Below are 19,876 nucleotides of genomic sequence, written 5' to 3' on the forward strand. Positions count from 1 at the left end.
GCTAGGCATGCCAAATAACTGGCTGTTAGTAATGCTGATCAACAAATTTAGCCCAACACTGACACAAGTCCTAGAAGCAAAATGGTGAAATGGATGATTACTGTCAAGGTCGGTAAACATCGCAATGAGACTGATCTCCACCAGAGAGATGCCCTGAGTGCACTATGGTTATGTTTAGCACGGAATCCACTGTTCACCATCCTGAATGACAATAAGTATGGATGTATCCTAAAAGAAGTGTTGAAGAATCTCTACACCCTTTCTCATCTGTTGTACATGGACAACATGAAACTCTACGCAGCAACTGAAAAGCAACTCCAACAGGTACTGTGCATCACAAAACAGTTCGCCACTGATATCAGGATGCAATCTGGCCCCTCTGGAATTAAAACTTGGGACTCTGGTTAGCCGCAATCCTGAACACATATCGGACAATCAGAGAGTTCCTTGACTATAATAGTAACTGGACATAAAAACCAATCTATACTTAGTACCAGTATCCATTGTGGGATGAGAAGAATGAAATAATAAAAATAACTGGCAGATCCCAGGAATAGACAACATTCATAAATACTAAGAAAAGAAGTTGAGAAGCACACAAGCAGGTAGTGAAACTGTTCATTCAGATGATAAAACACCCCAAGGAGGTCTTAGAGTGCCTGACTCAAAGAATCACCTATCTGAAGGCTAAAGACAAATATACCAAAAAACCTGGCAATCACAAAATACAGAGCAATCACCTGCCTCACACACTCTCTCTCTCTCTCTCTCTCTCTCTGTCTCTCTCAACAATGTATGAAATCATGACCATATGCAGAGTTAAAAAGATGTACCACTTAGAGCCTGAACATTAAGGCTAAATATCACAAGGGTTGCAAGAAAATGAGCAAAGGATGCAAGAAACAACTGGCCATTGAGGCAATGATTATGGAGTAAGCCTACAAGAAACACTGCAAGCTGTGCATGGCCTATATTGACCACTGCAAGCCCTTTGACACTGTGCCCATAGCGGGTTGATGGATATGCTGAATATCTACAAATTTAATCCGACAGTAACAAACTTCAAATAGGGAAGGCCACCATCAAGGTCAGGAAAAAATCGAATGAAAGAGGAAGAGGAGTCTTCCGTGGAGATAACTTCAGCCTACTTTGGTTCTTTCTATTGTTTAATCCATCATCCGCCATGCTGAAAACAACAGCAAATAAGCAATTCTTGAAAGAAGAGACTGCTTCTATTTAAATAGAAGGATACAAGAATATTTGCTGATGCTATCGAGGCAGTGTTAGGAGGGTTGGAAAACTATTAGCTTGAGAGGGGCGGATACACAGACTAAAAGGTTAACAGTGGCCACAGGCAGAGGCAAAAGTGATTCTTGCATTGCTTCTATTAGAATGAGCAGCAGCCTAGATAGCAAGGTAATCCAGGACTGCAGGGAGTCATAGTGGAACAAGGAAATACATGGGCTGTGTTAGGGTAACTAAGAGTAGAAACAGTTGCATGTACACCAATGCTACGAGTACAGTTAATAAAGTTGATGAGCTTGAAGTGCTAATCAAGACATTAAAGGCAGATATTGTTGGGATATCAGAGACGTGGTGTCACGCAGACATAAGCAGTGCAGAATTAGAATTTGGGGAGTACAATGTGTACAGAAAGGATAGACCAGACAGGAAGGGAGGAGAGGTTATGCTGTTAGTTAAGAAACAGATAAAATCTAAGACAGTGCATCCAATTGATGTTGGCAGACAATGCAGTGTTGAGTCTGTCTGGTGTGACATAAGCACTGGCAAAGGAAAAAATGAGAATAGGTTTGTGTTAAAGGCCTAATGAATCTGATGAGTATAATAAGCAATTGTGCAGAGAAATAGAGTGGGCCAGTATATCAGAATGTCTTATAATGGGGAACTTTAACCTTCCAGATATCGACTGGAACTTGTGGGTTGGTCACTCGCACACTAGCTAGGCTTTTGTGGATTTATTGAATGACTGTTTTCTACAGCAACATGTTCGAGAGGCAACCAGAAGGAGTAATACTCTTGATCTGATTATCAGCAGTGCTTGTTCATGCACTAAGAATTTGCAGATAAAGGAACCACTGGATGACAGTGATCACAATGTATTGATGTGGGAATTACTTAAAGATTTAACTACCATCAAGGCTAAAGGGAAGGGCTATTGCTTTCGTAAAGGTTACTACAGGGGTCTCAGATAGTTTTTAAATTCTGTACAGTGGGATCAACTGATGATATTATCAGCATTGAATTCTAAATGGGAAGCCTTGAGGGAATTAATTTGGGAGGCTACTAGGCTTTTCCTTCCAACTAAGAAATACTGTTCAAGTTTTAGGCCTAAATGGATGTCACATGAGCTAATGAGGCTCGTGGCAGAGAAGAAAAACGTATAGGATGCATATAAAGTATCAGGTGACACAGAAGCCTATGTGACAGATATAAACTAGTCTGTAATCAAATGATAAAGGAGGTTAGGCAGGCAAAGGCAGATTATGAGAAATCCTTGGGGAAAAAAAAAAAAAAAAAAAAAAAAAAAAAAAACAGCAAAGAGTTCTTTGCTGGTTTTTTTTTTTTTTTTTTAAACTCTAGAAGGAAAGGGATGAATCAGACTGGACAACTTAACATAGATGAGTTGACTGTTGATGATAATGCTCAGATAGCTGATAAACTGATTGAGTATTTTACATCTACATTCACACATGAGGAGTTATTCAATGAGGGGAGTGCCAGAAGTTTAACAAATTCTATCAGGGAACTAAGTGATTTTGTAATAACTGAGAACAACATGGAGAAATTGTTGAAGTTAAACATAAAAAAGGCACCTGAGGTGGAAGGGATCTATCCAGTTATATTAAAAGAGGCAGCAGAGGAAGTAAGCAAACCCTTAGCCATAATTATGAGAGATTCCTTGGACTCAGGGGAGGTCCCCATGGACTGCAGGTGTGCAAATGTATCACCATTTCACAAAGGGAGTTCAAAAGGTGACACAAGTAACTATAGACCTGTTAGTTTAACTTGTGTTACGGGGTAAATAATGGAATCACTGATTAAAGAGGCATTGCAGGATCATCTAGACAAGACTGCAGTAATAGTTAAGACACAAAATGGGTTTCTTAAAGGGAGATCTTGTCTGACCAATTTGATTGGATACTATGATGTGGTCACAAAGGAACTGAATGCCAAAAATAATTTTGATATTATATACTTGGGTTTCAGGAAAGCTTTTGTTACTGTTGCCCATGGAAGACTGCTGTACAAACTGTAGAGGTATGGCATTAAGGGTAAGTTGCTATGGTTGAGTGGAAGACAACAGAGAATGATAATCAATGGACACTGCTCTTCGTGGACAAATGTTATTATTGGAGTTCCCCATGGTTCGGTGTTGGGCCCATTGTTGTTTTGTATATTTATCAATGATACTGATGAAGGTATATCAGGTTTAATGACCAGGTTTGCAGATGACACAAAGATTGGCAGGGTTGTTAATGACAGTAAAGACAGTATGCTACTCCAACTTGATCTAGATAAGTTGGGCAAATGGGCTGAAAAGTGGCAACCGAAGTTTACCTTGACAAATGCAAAGTACTGCATATGGGTAGCAATAACCGAAGAGAAACATACCAACTGTGTGGTACTACACTCAGGGAAGTGGAAAGTGAAAAAGACCTGGAGGTGATTGTGCAGTCGAATATGAAGTTCGCTGAGCAGTGCAGACGGGCTGCCAGGGAAAGCCATGGAGTCTTGTCAATGATATATAGGAATTTTGCTAGCAGGGACAGGGAGGTGATTATCCTGTTATACAAGACAATAGTCAGGCCACACCTAGAGTACTGTGTATAGGTCTGGAGGCCTCATTTAAGAAGGATGTAGAGTTGCTAGAACGAAGTACAAAGTAGTACAAAGAAGGGCAAGATTGGTGGGGGAAGGTGCAATTTGCAGAACTTAAGCCTCCACTAGGAGGCTTAAGTTCTGCAAATTGCAGCAGCTGGAGAGTAGGTACCTGTGAGGTGATCTGATTGAGGTATTAAAACATTGAATGGGTTGAGCAAGCTGAATGCTGATGGGATTCTTCTTCTTGCTCAGATTAAGAACCTGAGAGGGCACAGATTCAAATTTAGGAAAGACAGTTGTAGAATAGATGTGCGGAAATTTGTCTTTAGCCAGCAAGTAGTTAATTGGTGGAACAGACTTCCATCTTTTGTTGTGGAAGTTGATAGCCTAAATAAATATAAGGCTGAGCTGGACAGGCATTTGAAATGAATGGAAGGGGTGAAATGGGAGGTTTGTTTTTTTTTGGCTGATGCTGCATAAGCTTGCTTTCTTGCATTGTATGCCTCTACTAATGCTAATGCATCTTTAAAGAAAGGAGAAAGAACCTATAATTCGTCTCTCACTTGATGTAAATGGACAATATCAAGATCTACATGGCAACTGAGGAGAAACTCCATCAACTATTTTGGATCACTGAAAAGTTCAGCACTCAAATCAGGATGGCATTGGGAAAATCAGCTGGATGAAACGATGCGATTAAGTCTGGTAAACAGATTTAAACAATGACAAAGGGAGAGATCTATAAGTACCAGGGGTTGATTCAAGTTGAACATTTAGAACTCAAGGAAATCAAGGCTCATCAAGAACTAATATCAGAAATTCAGAAGCCTGCTAAAAGCAATGCCAAATGGAGGGAATATAGTCAAAGCCACAAACACCTAGCAGTCCTGGTACTAACGTACTCCTTCAAGAACACAGAGTGGACTAACACTGAGTTGTGAGAGATCATGAATAATGACAAGAGCTGCCAATAACATCCTGAGGTGGCCATCAAGAGACTAACCACAGACCAGAATGAAGGAAGAAGGGATATGACAAACCTCATCGAACAACAGAATACAGTGATTGAAAAACCTAAAGGATTACTTCCAAAAATACAACATCAATCTTCCAGGCAGTAAGATAGATAAATGACACACCTTGCTCAACCTCAATGAAGAGACACTGCAAAACCAGATGGAAGAAACAAAGACAGAAAAATGGGCAAAGAAGGCACTACAATGACCTCCATCAAGAAGGTAAGGAGGCATTGAATGAGTAGCTTTACAATGGGACACTCTTCCCTGAGACCTAGGTATCCATGCTTGCCAGGAACTACAAAAAATACATTGCCAAGGAGTCTGCAGTGACATATGACACTTGTCACCAATGCTAACTTGCCCAAAAAAAGAATCTGGAATATCACCGTGGTATGCAGAGTGATCACCTGCGTGCAGTAAACTCAGAGGCATGACCAGGTGGTCAATACAATACATTGCAATACAGCAATGAAATACCAGTTGAACAAAGAAAGTATACTGAATTACAAATATGAACCTCAGTTTGCACTAGAGACCCCTATCCACAAGTTGCCCTGAAACCACACCATAAGAACAGACAACATGATCCCACATAACAGACTGGACATAACCCTCAAGGACAAAAATAGATTACCTAACTGATTGACAGAGTGGTTCCCAATACACAAAACCTTCAAAAAACCTGAGAGGAAAGGATTGGGAAGCATACAGACTTCAGATATGCCTGTGGGGGGGGGGGGAGCATACATTCAAATTGAGGAAAGACAGTTGTAGAATAGATGTGTGCAAGTCTGCCTTTAGCCAGTGGGTAGTTGATTGCTGGAGGAGACTTCCATCTGTTGTTGTAGAAGTTGATAGCTTAAATAAATTTAAAGCTGAACTAGACAAACATTTGGGGTGACCGGATGGGTGAAATGGGAAGATTTTTTTTTTTTTTAATTTGTTTATTTTATTTATTTTTGGCTGATACTCTATAAGCTTGCTTTCTTGCATCATATGCCTCAACTAATGCTAAATGCTAAACTCAAAGAGCTGTAACACATGGAACAAGTAACAACCTTTCCAATCAGTATCAACCACTGCCATGGTGCCAAAGAGACTACATAAGAATCTAGTGGCAATAGGTCTCTCAGAGAACACTCTAAAAGGAACTTCAGAAAGCTGTGGTCATAAACACCTGTAAGATAGTCAGACAGTCCTCAACCAATAATAGTGATAGGAACATAACAATCACTCCAAGTTGATATAAAGGTTGGCATGGTTGTTGTTAATGACAGTAATGGCAGTGTGCTACTGCAACAGGATCTAGAAAATTTGGGTAGATGGGCTGAGAAGTGGCAACTGAAGTTTAACATTTGCAAATGCAAAGTGCTGCTTATGGGTAGAAGTAACCCCAAAGGAACGTACCAACTGTGTGGTACTGCACTCAGGGTGGTAGAAAATGTAAAAGACCTGGGAGTAATTGTCCAGTCAGATATGAAGTTTTCTGAGCAATGCAGAGAGGCTGCAAGTGCAGGTCATGGGGTTTTATCAATGATATACAGGAATTTTGCTAGCAGGGAAAAGGATGTGATTATCCCTTTGTATAAGGCAATGGTCAGGCCATGCCTTGAGTACTGCGCACAGGTCTGGAGGCCTCATTTTAGGAAGGATGTAGATTCGCTTGAGCATGTACAGAGAAGGGCAACAAGATTGGTGAGGGGAAGGAAGGGATCCTCTTACGAAGAGAGGCTTAAGTTCTACAAATTGCAGCAGCTGGAGACTAGGCACCTGCAAGGTGATCTGATTGAGGTGGAGGGTCAACTTGAATGGGTTGAGCATGCTGAATTCTGATGGGCTTCTTTCACTTGCTCAAATTACGAACCTAAGGGGGCATAAATTCAAATTGAGGAAAAACAATTGTAGAATAGATGTGCGGAAATTTGCCTTTAGCCAGCTGGTAGTTAATTGCTGGAACAAACTCCATCTGTCATTGTGGAAGTTGATAACTTAAATAAATTCAAGGAGGAACTGGACAAACATTTAGAGGGAATGGTTGTGTGAATTTTTTTTTTTTTTTTGGCTGATGCTACACTTGATTTCTTGCATCACATGCCTCTATTACTATTATTATTACTATCAGTACCTGTTGCAAGATGGGGAAAAAAACCATAAGGGGAAGAAATACATAACAATACTATTCACAGCTCTCATGTAAATATCTTTATTTTCATCATAAAATTTATGAAATATATATAATATTACTTATACACCTACATAATTACAGAATTACACAGAGAAAATATTTAAAAAAAATTACTTATCTCTGGTAATGTTAAGTAAACTGGCCACTTTTCTCCCTAAATGAAATTCTTGACCAGTGATACTTTCCACCAAAATTTTCTATTTCCTGTTATGAATATTAAACTATTAATGCATAAATACATAAAACATAAATAAACTCCTAAACTATCTTGAATCCTTCCATCTGATCAGTGATTGCCAATATGGATTCTGTCAGTGTTGATCCACTGGTGATAAATTGGCTTAAGGACAAATTCAATGGAAAAGTTTGGTGAAACTCAAAAAGTTGCTTGTAACATTTCAAAGGCATTCTGTTTGGCATAAAGGTCTTCTAAATAAGCTTCCATCTTACAGATTGCCAACTCTTTCATTTCATTGGGTACCCAGATTTTTCATGATCACTCAGTGTGGGTAATGGCAGATGGCTCTCTGCCTTCTAACTTCTCTACTAATGCTGCTGTTCCCCAAGGTTAAGTTCTTTCTCCCACTCTTTTCATCTTTTATTTATCTGTTGACTGGAAACCTTATGCATAGTTTGCTTTGCTGATGGTAGCACATTGTAATCCACTTTCCAGTTTGAGAAACCTTTTCCTGCAGGAACAGCTTCAAATTCTTGAATATCCACTACCAGTTCCTTAAACATTATTCTACAGGTAATTTTGCAATGGAGCCATGTTAACTTAGTTAATTTCAATCCTTCAACGACTCACTCCTGTCTTGTATCTCGCGAAAAAGGATTCTTCTGCTTCTATGCTTGTTTGTTGACAAGGTCACATATCTCTATTAGGGATTATACTAACTTACAATCTCTCTCTCTCTCTCTCTCTCTCTCTCTCTCTCTCTCTCTCTCTCTCTCTCTCTGTGTGTGCGATTTCCGTTTCATTCCTTTCCTGTAGATGCTTCCATGGAACTGCTCTGAATTAGTTTCTATAATTCTCCCTCCCTCTCTTCTAGACTAGTGTGAATATATGCCACAACCAGTCAACGTCCATATATTTTCCTCCTTTAAACTCACAGAACCAACTTTTCTTCTTCCCCATGTATCCCTTCAACTTTGGTTTTCTGGAAAAACCTGTTCCAGAAAACCTCTTTCATCTTTACAAACTTTCAAACCATGCAAAGTATGAGGTACTATCAGTTCTAACGCCTTTTGTGTTTGGGGTTTTCATACAAAAAAAAAAAAAAAAAAAAGTTAAGCCAACATGCATGATTAAGAAAAAGGTAAGCAAGACATTTAAAACACTAATTCCTTCATTAAAAATTATCCCATTTAATAAAAGAAAATTACAACACCCAATCTAGACTAACCTTGCACTCAGAATAATAATACAAATACTGTATTCATCTAATTCTGATTTTTCATATGATATTTTTCTGTGATTGTCTGTATGCAGATATTTTAAGGAAAATTAACATCTAAATTTTAAGGTCATCAAAAACTGAAAAGAAAAACAATTATTTTACAACATATAAAAAAAAAAAAAAAAGTTACCTTACCTTATTGGGCAAGAGTGTTGTAAGCACAAATGCAGTTAGTGCAACTTTGCCTGCTAGTCCTTCCTGAAACATAGTTACATTTATAGATTAAAAATTTAGGATAACCAAAAAAAAAAAAAATAAATAAAAAATAAATAAATAAATAAAAAAAGGAATTTTATGCAAAGCAAAGAATTTTGTCTGAAGTTTTAAGTGGTGAAACCTATGTTTAGCCTCCTGAACAAAGCTCTCACAACTCCCTTCCCCATCTCTTCCATCATGTACTACACTTACTGTCTTTTTAGGTTATGTTGGGTATAATGATGAGATGCAATCTTCCTTAGATTTCTAGGATATAGCTCTAAAATTGTGTTTGTAGGCTGGCAACTAGAGTCCACAGGACCAATCCTATTGGTAACTCTCTTTGAGGCATGCTTTGAGGCATCTGTCATAATAGTGGCTGCAACCTTGCAGCCACTATTATGACAGATGTATTTCTATCTGCTTCGAAATTTGCTCATATCGAGCCAATTCCTAAATAGTGCAAAAAATCTCTCCCATCCAATTACTAATCCATTGCACTCAATTCTCATTATACAGTAATGAGAAATCCATTAACCACAGACTTCCAAACTATCTTGAAACTTTTCATCTGATCAATGATCACTACTATAGATTCCATCAGTGTCGTTCTACTGGTGATATACTGGCTTTTGTTAGCATTAGCAGAGGCATTTGATGCAAGAAAGCAAGCTTACACAGCATCAGCCAAAAAAAAAAAAAATTCACACATCCATTTGCTCTAAAAGTTTGACCAGTTAAACCTTTAGTGGCCACTGCTCAGCCCATGTGCCCAGCTTATCTACATCCTGTTGCAGTAGTATGCAGTCATTACTAAAAGTAACAACCCTGCATACTTGGACAGTAAGCTTGTTAAACTTTCACCATTATGAAAACAGAAAAGGCTCTGGGAGACTTCACTAATAACATTAGTCCATGAAAACCAGTGCCCATTGATTACCACTTTCTGTCACCTCCCACTCGACCATCCTTTCATCCATTGTAGCAACTTGCCCTTAATACCATACTGCTCAAATTTGTACAACAGTCTTCCATGTGCAACAGTATCAAAAGCTTTCCTGAAATCCAAGTATATGATACCAAAATTATTTTTTACATCCAGTCCCTTTGTGATCACATCATATTATCGAATCAAATTGGCCACACAAGATTTCCCCTTAACAACCCCATGTTGTGTCTGATTTATTACTGCAGCCATGTCAAAATGATGCTGCAATGCTACTTTAACCAGTGACTCCATTATTTAAGGCGGAATAGAAGTTAAACTAATAGGTCAGTAATTACTCGTGTCACACTTTGATCCCGTTTGTGAATTGGGGATACATTTAACTACAATCAACATTAAAGGGAAAAGGCTTTTGCTTTCGTAACAGTGACTACAGGGGTCTCAGACAGTTTTTAAATTCTGTACAGTAGGATCAACTGATGATGTTATCAACATTGAATTCTAAATGGGAAGCCTTCAGGGACTTGTTAATCTTGGAGGCTACTAGACGTCACATGAAGTAATGAGGCTCGTGGCAGAGAAGAAAAATGTATGGGACGCATAAAAAGTATCAAGTGACACAGAAGCCTATGGCAGATATAAGCTTGTCTGTAATCAAATAACAAAGGAGGATAGGCAGGCAAAGGCAGATTATGAGAAATCCTAGGCTAAGGATGCAAAGAAAGACAGCAAAGAGTTCTTTACTTATGTAACATCTAGAAGGAAAGGAATGAATCAGATTGGACCACTTAACATAGATGGGTTAACTATTGATGATCATGTTCAGGTAGCTGATAAACTGAATGAGTATTTTGCTCATTTCACACATCAGGATTTTGCTCATTTCACACATCAGGATTTATTCAATGAGGGGAATGCCAGAAGTTTATCAAACTCTAATAGGGAGCTAAGTGATTTTGTAATAACTGAGAGCAAAGTGGAGGAGAAATTCTTGAAGTTAACATAAGGAAGGCACCTGAGTCGGAGGGGATTTATCCAGTTATATTAAAGGAGGCAGCAAAGGAAGTAAGGAAACCCTTAGCCATAACTATGAGAGCTTCCTAACCCTCAGGGGAGATCCCCATGGACTGGAGATGTGCAAATATATCACCAATTCACAAAGGGGGTTCAAAAGGTGACACAAGTAAATATAGACCTGTTAGTTTAACTTGTGTTTGGGGAAAATAATGGAGTCACTGGTTAAAGAAGCATTGCAGGATCATCTAGACAAGACTGCAGTAATAGTTAAGACACAGCATGGGTTTGTTAAAGGGTCTTGTCTGACCAATTTGATTTGATACTATGATGTGGTCAGAAAGGAACTAAATGTCAAAAATATTTTTGATATCATATACTTGGATTTCAGCTTTTGATTCTGTTGCACATGGAAGACTGCTGTACAAATTGGAGAGGTATGGGAGATGACAAAGAGTTATAATCAATGGACACTGCTCTTTGTGGACAAATGTTATTAGTGGAGTTCCCCACAGTTTGGTGCTGGGACCATTGTTATTTTGTTTGTTTGTTTGTTGTTTGTTATTTGGTTTTTAGGAGCATTAGCAACTATGGCATATTGCTCTGGGGATATGCAGTGGTCATTCCCTGACCTTTCTGCATCCTCCGTATTTGGTGGTGACGGGCTCGAACCCGGGTCTAATCAAGAAGTGCGTGCTAGGCACTGCTGCTCCTTCTCACCTGGCTACGGAGGTGCCTTTGTTATTTTGTGTATTCATCAATGATATTGATGAAGGTATATCTGAATTAATATCCAGGTTTGCAGATGATACAAAGGTTAGCAGGGTTCTTAACGACAGTAAAGAGAGTATGCAACTCCAACTGGATCTAGATAAGTTGGGCAAATGGGCTGAGAAGTGGCAACTGAAGTTTAACATTAACAAATGCAAAATACTGCATATGGCTAGCAATAATAAAAGGGAAACATACCAACTGTGTGGTATTACACTCAGGGAAGTGGAAAGTGAAAAAGACTTAGGGGTAATTGTGCAGTCAAATATGAAGTTTGCTGAGCAGGCAGATCATGGGTTCTTGTCAAATATATATAGGAATTTTGCTAGCATGGACAGGGATGTGTTTATTCCGTTGTACAAGGCAGTGGTCAGGCCACACCTAGAGTACTGTGTACAGGTCTGGAGGACTCATTTTAGGAAGGATGTAGAGTTGTAGAATGAAGACAAAGAAGGGCAATAAGATTGGTGAAGGTAACAAAGGGGTGTTCTTACCAAGAAAGTCTTAAGTTCTGCAAATTGCAGTGCCTGGAAAGTAGGCACCTGCGAGGTGATCCAATCGAGGTGGATAAGGCTTTGAATGGGTTGATCAAGCTGAATGCTGATGGGATTCTTCCTCTTGCTCGGATTAAGAACCTGAGGTGACATAGATTCAAACTGAGGAAAGACAGTTGTAGAATGTGTGTGCGGAAGTTTGCCTTTAGCCAGTGGGTGGTTGATTGGTGGAACACACTTCCATCTTTTGTTGTGGAAGTTGGTAGCCTAAATAAATTTAAGGCTGGACAGGCATTTGAAAGGAATGGAGGGGTGAAATGGGAGGGGTTTTTTTTTTTTGGCCGATGCTGCATCAGCTTGCTTTCTTGCATCGTATGCCTCTAATAATACTAATTTGCACAACTTCAGTTCATGGGGACATACACTGAGTCCAAGCATGCTCTCATAATTATGGCTAAGGGTTTGTTTACTTCCTTTGCTGCCTCTTTTATTATAACTGGATAGATTCCATCCACCCCCAGGTGCCTTTCTTATGTTTAACTTCAACAATTTCTCCTCCACTTTACTCTCAGTTTTTACAAAATCATTAAGCTCCCTGTTAGATTGTAATAAGCTTCTGTCCACCACTTCCCTACAGAATTTCTCATTTATGAATGTAGATGCAAAATAGTTGTTCAGTTTGTCAGCTAACTGAGCAGAATCATCATCGAACCATCGATCTCAAATGGACCATTCTGATTCAATGTCTTCCTTCTAGAGTTTATATAAGTAAAGAAGCCATTGCTGTTTTTCTTTGCATCCTTTGCCAAACAATTCTCCTAACTGCCTTCTCTTGCCTAACCTCCTTTGTGATTTGATTAAAGACTAGCTTATATCTAACGCAGCCTTCTGTCTCCTGATAATATATATGCATTCCATGCATTTTTCTTCTCTGCCACAAATCTCATTAGATCATCTGACATCAATTGAGATCTAATCCTTGAACAATATTTCTTAGTTGGTAAGAAATGCGTAGTGGATGTCAAGATTAATTTCTTCAATGCTACCCATTTAGAATATTCTGTTGGTAACATCATCAGTTGGTTGAACTGTATTGAATTGAAAAACTATCTAAGACCACTGTAGTTACCTTTACAAATGCAAAAACCCTTCCCTTTACCCTTGATGGCACTTATGTCTTTAAGTAAATCACACATCTGTACACTGTGATTACTGCCACCTAGTGGTTCCTTTATCTGCAAATTCTTAATGCATGAATAATCACTGCTGACAATCAGTTTAAGAGTAATACTCCCTCTAGTTGCCTCTCGAACATGCTGCTGTAGAAAACAATCAACTAATAAATCCACAAAACTCTTGCTAATGTGTGAGTGACCAACCCATACGTTCCTGTAAATATGTGGAAAATTAAAATCTCTGATTATAAGACATTCTGATTTACTGGCCTACTTTATTTCTCTATACAGTTGTTCATTGTATTCAGAATCATTAGGCCTATAGCACACTCCTACTCTCATTTTTGCTTTCCCAGTGCTTAGGTCACACCAAACTGACTCAACACTGCACTGTCCACCCACGTCAACTGGCTGAACTTCATTAGATTTTGTGTTTCTTAACTAATAGTATAAGCTCTTCTTCCTTTCTATCCTTTCTGTACACATTGTACTCCCCATATTCCAATTCTGCACTTGTTTTTATGCAAGTATACATGCACTTCTTCTGAATCTTAGTTACCCTAACACAGCCCATGTATTTACTTGTTCCATGGTGACTGCCACCAATCCCTAAAATCCCCAGCACCTTTCTTTCCTGGCTGCTGCTCATTCTAATAGAAGCAGTGCTAGAATCACTTTCACCTCTGCCTGCGGATACTGTTAATCTTTTAGTCAGTGAATACCCCCCCCATAAGCTAGCAGTTTTTCAATCCACCTAACACTTCCCAGATAGCATCAGCAAAAATTCTTGCGCCCTTTCTATTTAAGTAAATCCCTTCCCTGTAAAAACAGTCATTCCAGTTAAGGATAACACACCACACTGATAAAAATTCTATCTCATGAGCCATACACAAATTCTCTATTGCCGAATTGATCAACAATGCTCTCATCATATACTCCCTCCTATCATGTCTGGAGAGAATTGCAGACACTTTTAAATTTATCCCTAACTTGCGACATTTTTTTTTTCAACATTGACTGTACTTGTTAAGTAAATCTGCAGACCTTGTACTCTTAATGTCATTAGTGCCAACGTGTACAACAGTATCACCTTTTGTGCCCTTAAATGATCACATCCGCTATACGTCATGAAATTTTGCTCCTGGCAGACATACCCTGGTCCTATTCCACCTATCCTTTTTGCACAATATGTTACCTGTCTCCCTGAGAACAGTTATCGACAATAACTAGCTCCTGTGGAACCAGCTCATTCTGCCTTGAAGATTGCCACTGTGTTGCCTGATGCACTAGAGTGAGCTTAGGTGCTGAGTTGGGCAGCTGAGAGCTTGATGGGTGTCCCACTTTAATACCTTTGAGGGCAACTGCCCAATTTTTCAAACTCTCATAGATGCCCATCAGAATGCTGCGTTGGCACCTAATTTCTTGATGCTTTCTACACTAGAACACGCACACACACACACGCACGCACGCACGCACGCACGCACGCACGCACGCACGCACACACACACACACACACACACACACACACACACACACACAAAGATATCCTCCACGGTAGATCATGACCTGTTCCAGCAAGGCCGCAAACATTTTACAAGTTGCACGTTTTTTTTAGTCTGTGATGCATTGGAGAATCGTCCTCTTTGGTTCTCCCCCGAGCCAGAGCTCTCCTGCTACTCTGTGCCCATTGTTCAGCTGCTCTATTCTGGGGCACGATTTTCATTTGAATACAATTGATTAACAATGAAAATTAATAAGATTAATAAATTTAATTAATTTATTGTCAATACCACACTAATCTAATAGATTCCTAAATGCAGTGAAACACATTCCGCTATCTAGTTTTACACTATACCTTGCACGAAAAATTTTTTTTTAATAAGTTTGGAATATATGTTATGCTATGTCGTAACGACCACAATGTTAAATTAGTTACATCCCTAGCTAAACACAAAGATATAGGCCCAACAAGTGATTTGGAGTTATGAGTTAATTATAATATATAACAAAATTATCCAACTAACACCAACCTAATTGATTTGAACTTTAGATCTACCTACTTACCACAAATAAAAATTTGAATTCTCCCACCACTCGTGCCATACTATAACAATAGCGGCAAGATTCAAATGAAACAATGGTTCTGCATATATTAAGTAGTAACCTACAAAATTTCTATCTAATTTAAAAATAAAAATAACAAGTGTGACTAGGACAATAAAGATGCTTACAGAGTATGAAATAATATGATAATTAAGTTAATAAAATGGCTGGAAATTCAATGCTTGCACATATATAATCTCCTCCATTGCTTATCTATGGATAAATTCAATGGAAAAATTAGGTTTAAGTCAAGTAGTTGCTTGACATTTTAAGGCCATTGTGTTTGGTATAAAGGTCTTCTAAATAAGCTTCCATCTTATAAATTTCTTACTGGTTTTTGTATATGAGTATCCTGTGATCTCTTTGACTGATCACTGTGAGTGATGGCAGATGACTCCCTACCTCCTATCTTCACCACTAATGCTGGTGTTCCCCAAGGTTCAGTTCTTTCTCCTGCTGTTTTCCTCTTGTTAATTTCAACCCTATTTCATACCTCACAAAAAGGATTCTTGACTCCTAAGCTTCAATGACAATCAGATTCCCAGACAACATCACATATCTCTACTAGGGATTATCCTAACTTCTGATCTCTCTCTCTCTCTCTCTCTCTCTCTCTCTCTCTCTTAGCATAAGCACATCACAAATATTGCTTCTTCCTTTGTATCTAATAAACAAACTGGGTTGCCTTTTTTTTTTTTTTTTTTTTGCTCTTGGCATTATTTTTTTCCTAAACAACTACTCCTCCTGAATGAATCTCAAATCCATACTGCCAAGGAGTATTGTTCCTATATCTGGCACTACACTCCAAAATCTCTAAGCTTCTAGATTTCATTAAAAGATGGCAGTTAGGTTAATTAATGACCCATCTCATGCAAAGTCTCTTCCACTTTCTATCTAATAGATGTTTTGTTTCTGCTGCATGCCTTTTCTATAGATACTTTCATTGGCACTATTCTTCTAATTCTTCTAAATTGGCTACTATAATTTGTGCTCTCTTTTTTCAAGACAGTCTGAATGCATGCCACACACCATTAACATTCATTGACTGTCCTACTTCAAGCTCACAGAACCAACTTTTCTTCTTTCTTCCATTTTCTGGAACAACTTCCCTTCACATGCATTTCTTTAAAATTAACAATCTGCAGAAATTCAAGTCTGATGTCAACAAGTATATTCTTCTTCTTCCATCTTCTCAAACTTCGTCCCATGCATGGTTCTAAGTACTATAGGTTCTAAGGGTCTTCATAAATGAAAAAAGAAGCAGATTTTCACAAGTTAAATAGTACAGGAAGGTCCCATTCTGGAGCTATAGGTTATATGGTCTATTGACAGTTTTTAATTTTGGTTGTATGACTTATGGCATTGAATAAAGACAAATGTGCGGAAATAATTCTGCTGCGTGGTAGTTCCAGTTATCATAAAGTTGCAAATATTTATAATGTACATCATCTAAAATGGATCCAATTATCCATTTTATTGTGTGTGCACATGCATACAAGTTGTCGGCCAAATTCAACACAGAATGCATTGGACCTTCATGGAGCATTTCTGATGTGCTTGCAAGGTTTGTAACAAATCTGTGTTCTGCATGCCCTGCAGAACTGATGTTAACATACAGTATTCACTGCATCTTCAAGTGAAATCAATGCAGGATCTGAACCAAATGAACAGCCTGTAGCTCAGCGTGACCTTCTACAAGCACAGCAACCAAGCCCTGACCTCAATCACAGGTGGCCCAACATCTCTGCTATTCTTATCATCGTCAAACTTAGTGTCTATAATGCACCAATGTATTTTCTTAAGAAATTTGTGCAATTTTTTTTTTCTCACCATGGAGTTATGTTGATGTGACCTTTCTCTTAGCTGGGATCTCCTTGTTCTGAATCTGTCCATGTGGATACTGGGTCCAGGCCATGAGCCTTGGTGGGGACCTATTCTGAGTACACCTTCTCTAGGTGTGTGCCAAATAAATGTTGAAATGTGTGGATGGTTTGGACTTTCTTGGGATCTGCAAGTTGCACCTGGAGACCAATTACTGACTACATCAGAGGTTTATACTCTTCACTCACCAGGGTGAGGCCTTCTCTGTCACTTTTCTATTCCTTCCTTACCTTAATACCTGCTCTTGCCTAGGCTGGACCAGGGGCTGCCTAGTATAAGTCCCTCTACTGTCCTGAGTGGAATCCTGGTTCCAATGTTCAGATGCTGAGAGATTACTTCTTGGGGATTGAACCAGATACTAAACGGCTAGATGAACAACATACTATTCATATCTACACTCTCCATATTTTCATCTGGCCTTGACAGTGATGCATTCTCTACAGATACATTACATGTGGTTTTGTGGAGAACCACAAGAGCTGATTCAAAAAGGACAAAAAATACATTATCTCAAGAGGGATCTGAAAGTATTTCAGTTACATTTTCCTTACCCTCCATCTGCTGTTGTTTCTATTTGTTGATTAACTCGTCAGTATTATCAGTTCCCAGAATATTCAAAGCAACTGCAGACATTTTTTTAAGTAGATTTCCTCTGTTTTGTAGCATTTGGGTTTTTTCAAAGGTATAATTTGGACTCTCATGGTCAAGTTATAGAAAAACCCTGTCCATTGACTACAGCTCCACTAGTAACTAGACTCCACAAATAAACCTAATCTACAAAGAGCAGTGTCTATTGATAACCATTCTCCATCTTCTAGCACTCGACCATCCCTTTCTCCATAGTAGTAACTTGCCCTTGATGTCACACTGCTCCAATCTGTCTATGGTGCCTCCGTATCCAGGTGGGCAGGAGCAGCAGTCCATAGCACATGCTTCTTGATTAGACCGGGGTTCAAGCCTGTCTCCACCAAATACGGAGGATGTGGAAAGGTCAGGGAATGACCACTGCATACCCAGGAGCAATATGGCCTTAGTTGCTAATGCTTCTAAAAACCAAATAACAACAACAACAACAACAGCCCGTGACCACCAAATACGGAGGATGCGGAAAGGTCAGGGAATGACCACCGAATATCCCCGGAGCAATATGGCCTTACTAATGCTCCTAAAAAAACCAAACAACAACAACAACAACAACAACAACAACAACAACAGCTCCAATCTGTACAGCAGTCTTTTATGTGCAACAGTATCAAAAGCTTTCCTGAAATCCAAGTACATGATATCAGAATTACTCTTTGCATCCAGTTCCTTTGTAATTGCATCATAGTATCCAATTAAATCCTGTCTAGATGATCCTACATTACTTTTTTAACCAGTATTCCATTATTTTCTCTGGAATAGAAGTTAAGCTAACAGAACTGTAATTGCTCGTGTCTCACCATTTGATCCCCTTTTGTGAACTAGGGATACAATCACGTCTACAGTCTGTGGGAACTTACTCTGAATCCAGAGATGCAGTTTGCTTACCTCCTTAGCTTCCTTAAGAGATGCAGCTTTGCTTACTTCCTTAGCTTCCTTAAGAGATGCAGCTTTGCTTACCTCCTTAGCTTCCTTAAGAGATGCAGCTTTGCTTACCTCCTTAGCTTCCTTAAGAGATGCAGCTTTGCTTACCTCCTTAGAATCTGGTTTGCTTACCTCCTTAGAATCTGGTTTGCTTACCTCCTTAGAATCTGGTTTGCTTACCTCCTTAGAATCTGGTTTGCTTACCTCCTTAGTTTCCTTCCTTAATATAACTAGACAGATCCTATCCACCCCATCTGCCCTTTTTATGTTTAATTTCAACAGTTTCTCTTCCACTCTCCTCTCAGTTATTACAAAATCATTTAGCAACCCGTTAGAGTTTGATAAACTTCTGTAATCCACTTCCCTGAAAAATTCCTGAAATCTGAATGTAGACGCAAAATACTTACTCATTCAGTTTGTTAGCAACCTGAGCACGATCATTAAGAGTTTAACTATTGATATCAAATGGACCAATGTGATTCATCCCCTTCCTTTTAGTTACATAAGTAAAGAATCTTTGTTGTTTTTCTTTGCATCCTTTGCCAAACATTACTCATAATCTGCCTCAACTTATCTAACCTCCTTTGTGACTTGATTACAGACTAGTTTATATCTACAATAGGCTTCTATGTCAATTGATAATTTATATGCATCCAATGCATTTTTATTCTCTGCAACGAGTGTCATCATTTCATCTGACATCCATTTAGGTCTAAGCTTTGAAAAATATTTCTTAGTTGGTACAAAAACACTAGTAGCTTCTATGATTATTTCCAGAAATGATTCCCATTTAGAATTTTGGTGATGGTAACATAACCAGTTGGTCCCACTGTATAGAATTTAAAAACTGTCTGAGACCACTGTAGTTACCTTTATGAAACAAAAACCTCTTCCCTTTACCCTTGATGGTAAGCACATCCTTAAGTTGTTGTTGTTGTTGTTATTTGGTTTTTAGGAGCATTAGCAACTAAGGCCATATTGCTCCGGGATATGCGGTGGTCATTCCCTGACCTCTCCGCATCCTCCGTATTTGGTGGTGACGGGCTCGAATCCTGGTCTAATCAAGAAGAGTGTGCTGCACACTGCTGCTCCTTCCCACCTGGCTATGGAGGCGCCTGCATCCTTAAGTAGATCCCAAATCAATATGCTATGATCAATGTTACCTTTTGATTATTTTATGTGCAAATTCTTAATGCATGAATTATCACAGTTATTAATCACATC

The 19,876-nt window shown here is 38.8% G+C and overlaps 1 protein-coding gene across 2 annotated transcripts in view; it reads right to left on the reverse strand.

Annotated features, from left to right (window-relative positions):
- The window catches only part of LOC150079048 (CD109 antigen-like), a 1,092,235-nt gene that overhangs the window by 237,762 nt on the left and 834,597 nt on the right, over positions 1 to 19,876 (reverse strand). For both annotated transcript variants that reach the window (XM_090384122.1, XM_090384121.1), the window contains exon 27: positions 8,643 to 8,705. In XM_090384122.1, the coding sequence (XP_090240248.1) occupies positions 8,643 to 8,705 (63 nt within the window). The remainder of the gene's footprint in view (positions 1 to 8,642; positions 8,706 to 19,876) is intronic.

The sequence above is a fragment of the Mastigoproctus giganteus genome, chromosome 10 (genome assembly GCF_048544385.1).
Source record: "Mastigoproctus giganteus isolate SK-2022 chromosome 10, ASM4854438v1, whole genome shotgun sequence".
In the NCBI taxonomy this organism is placed as follows: Eukaryota; Metazoa; Arthropoda; class Arachnida; order Uropygi; family Thelyphonidae; genus Mastigoproctus; species Mastigoproctus giganteus.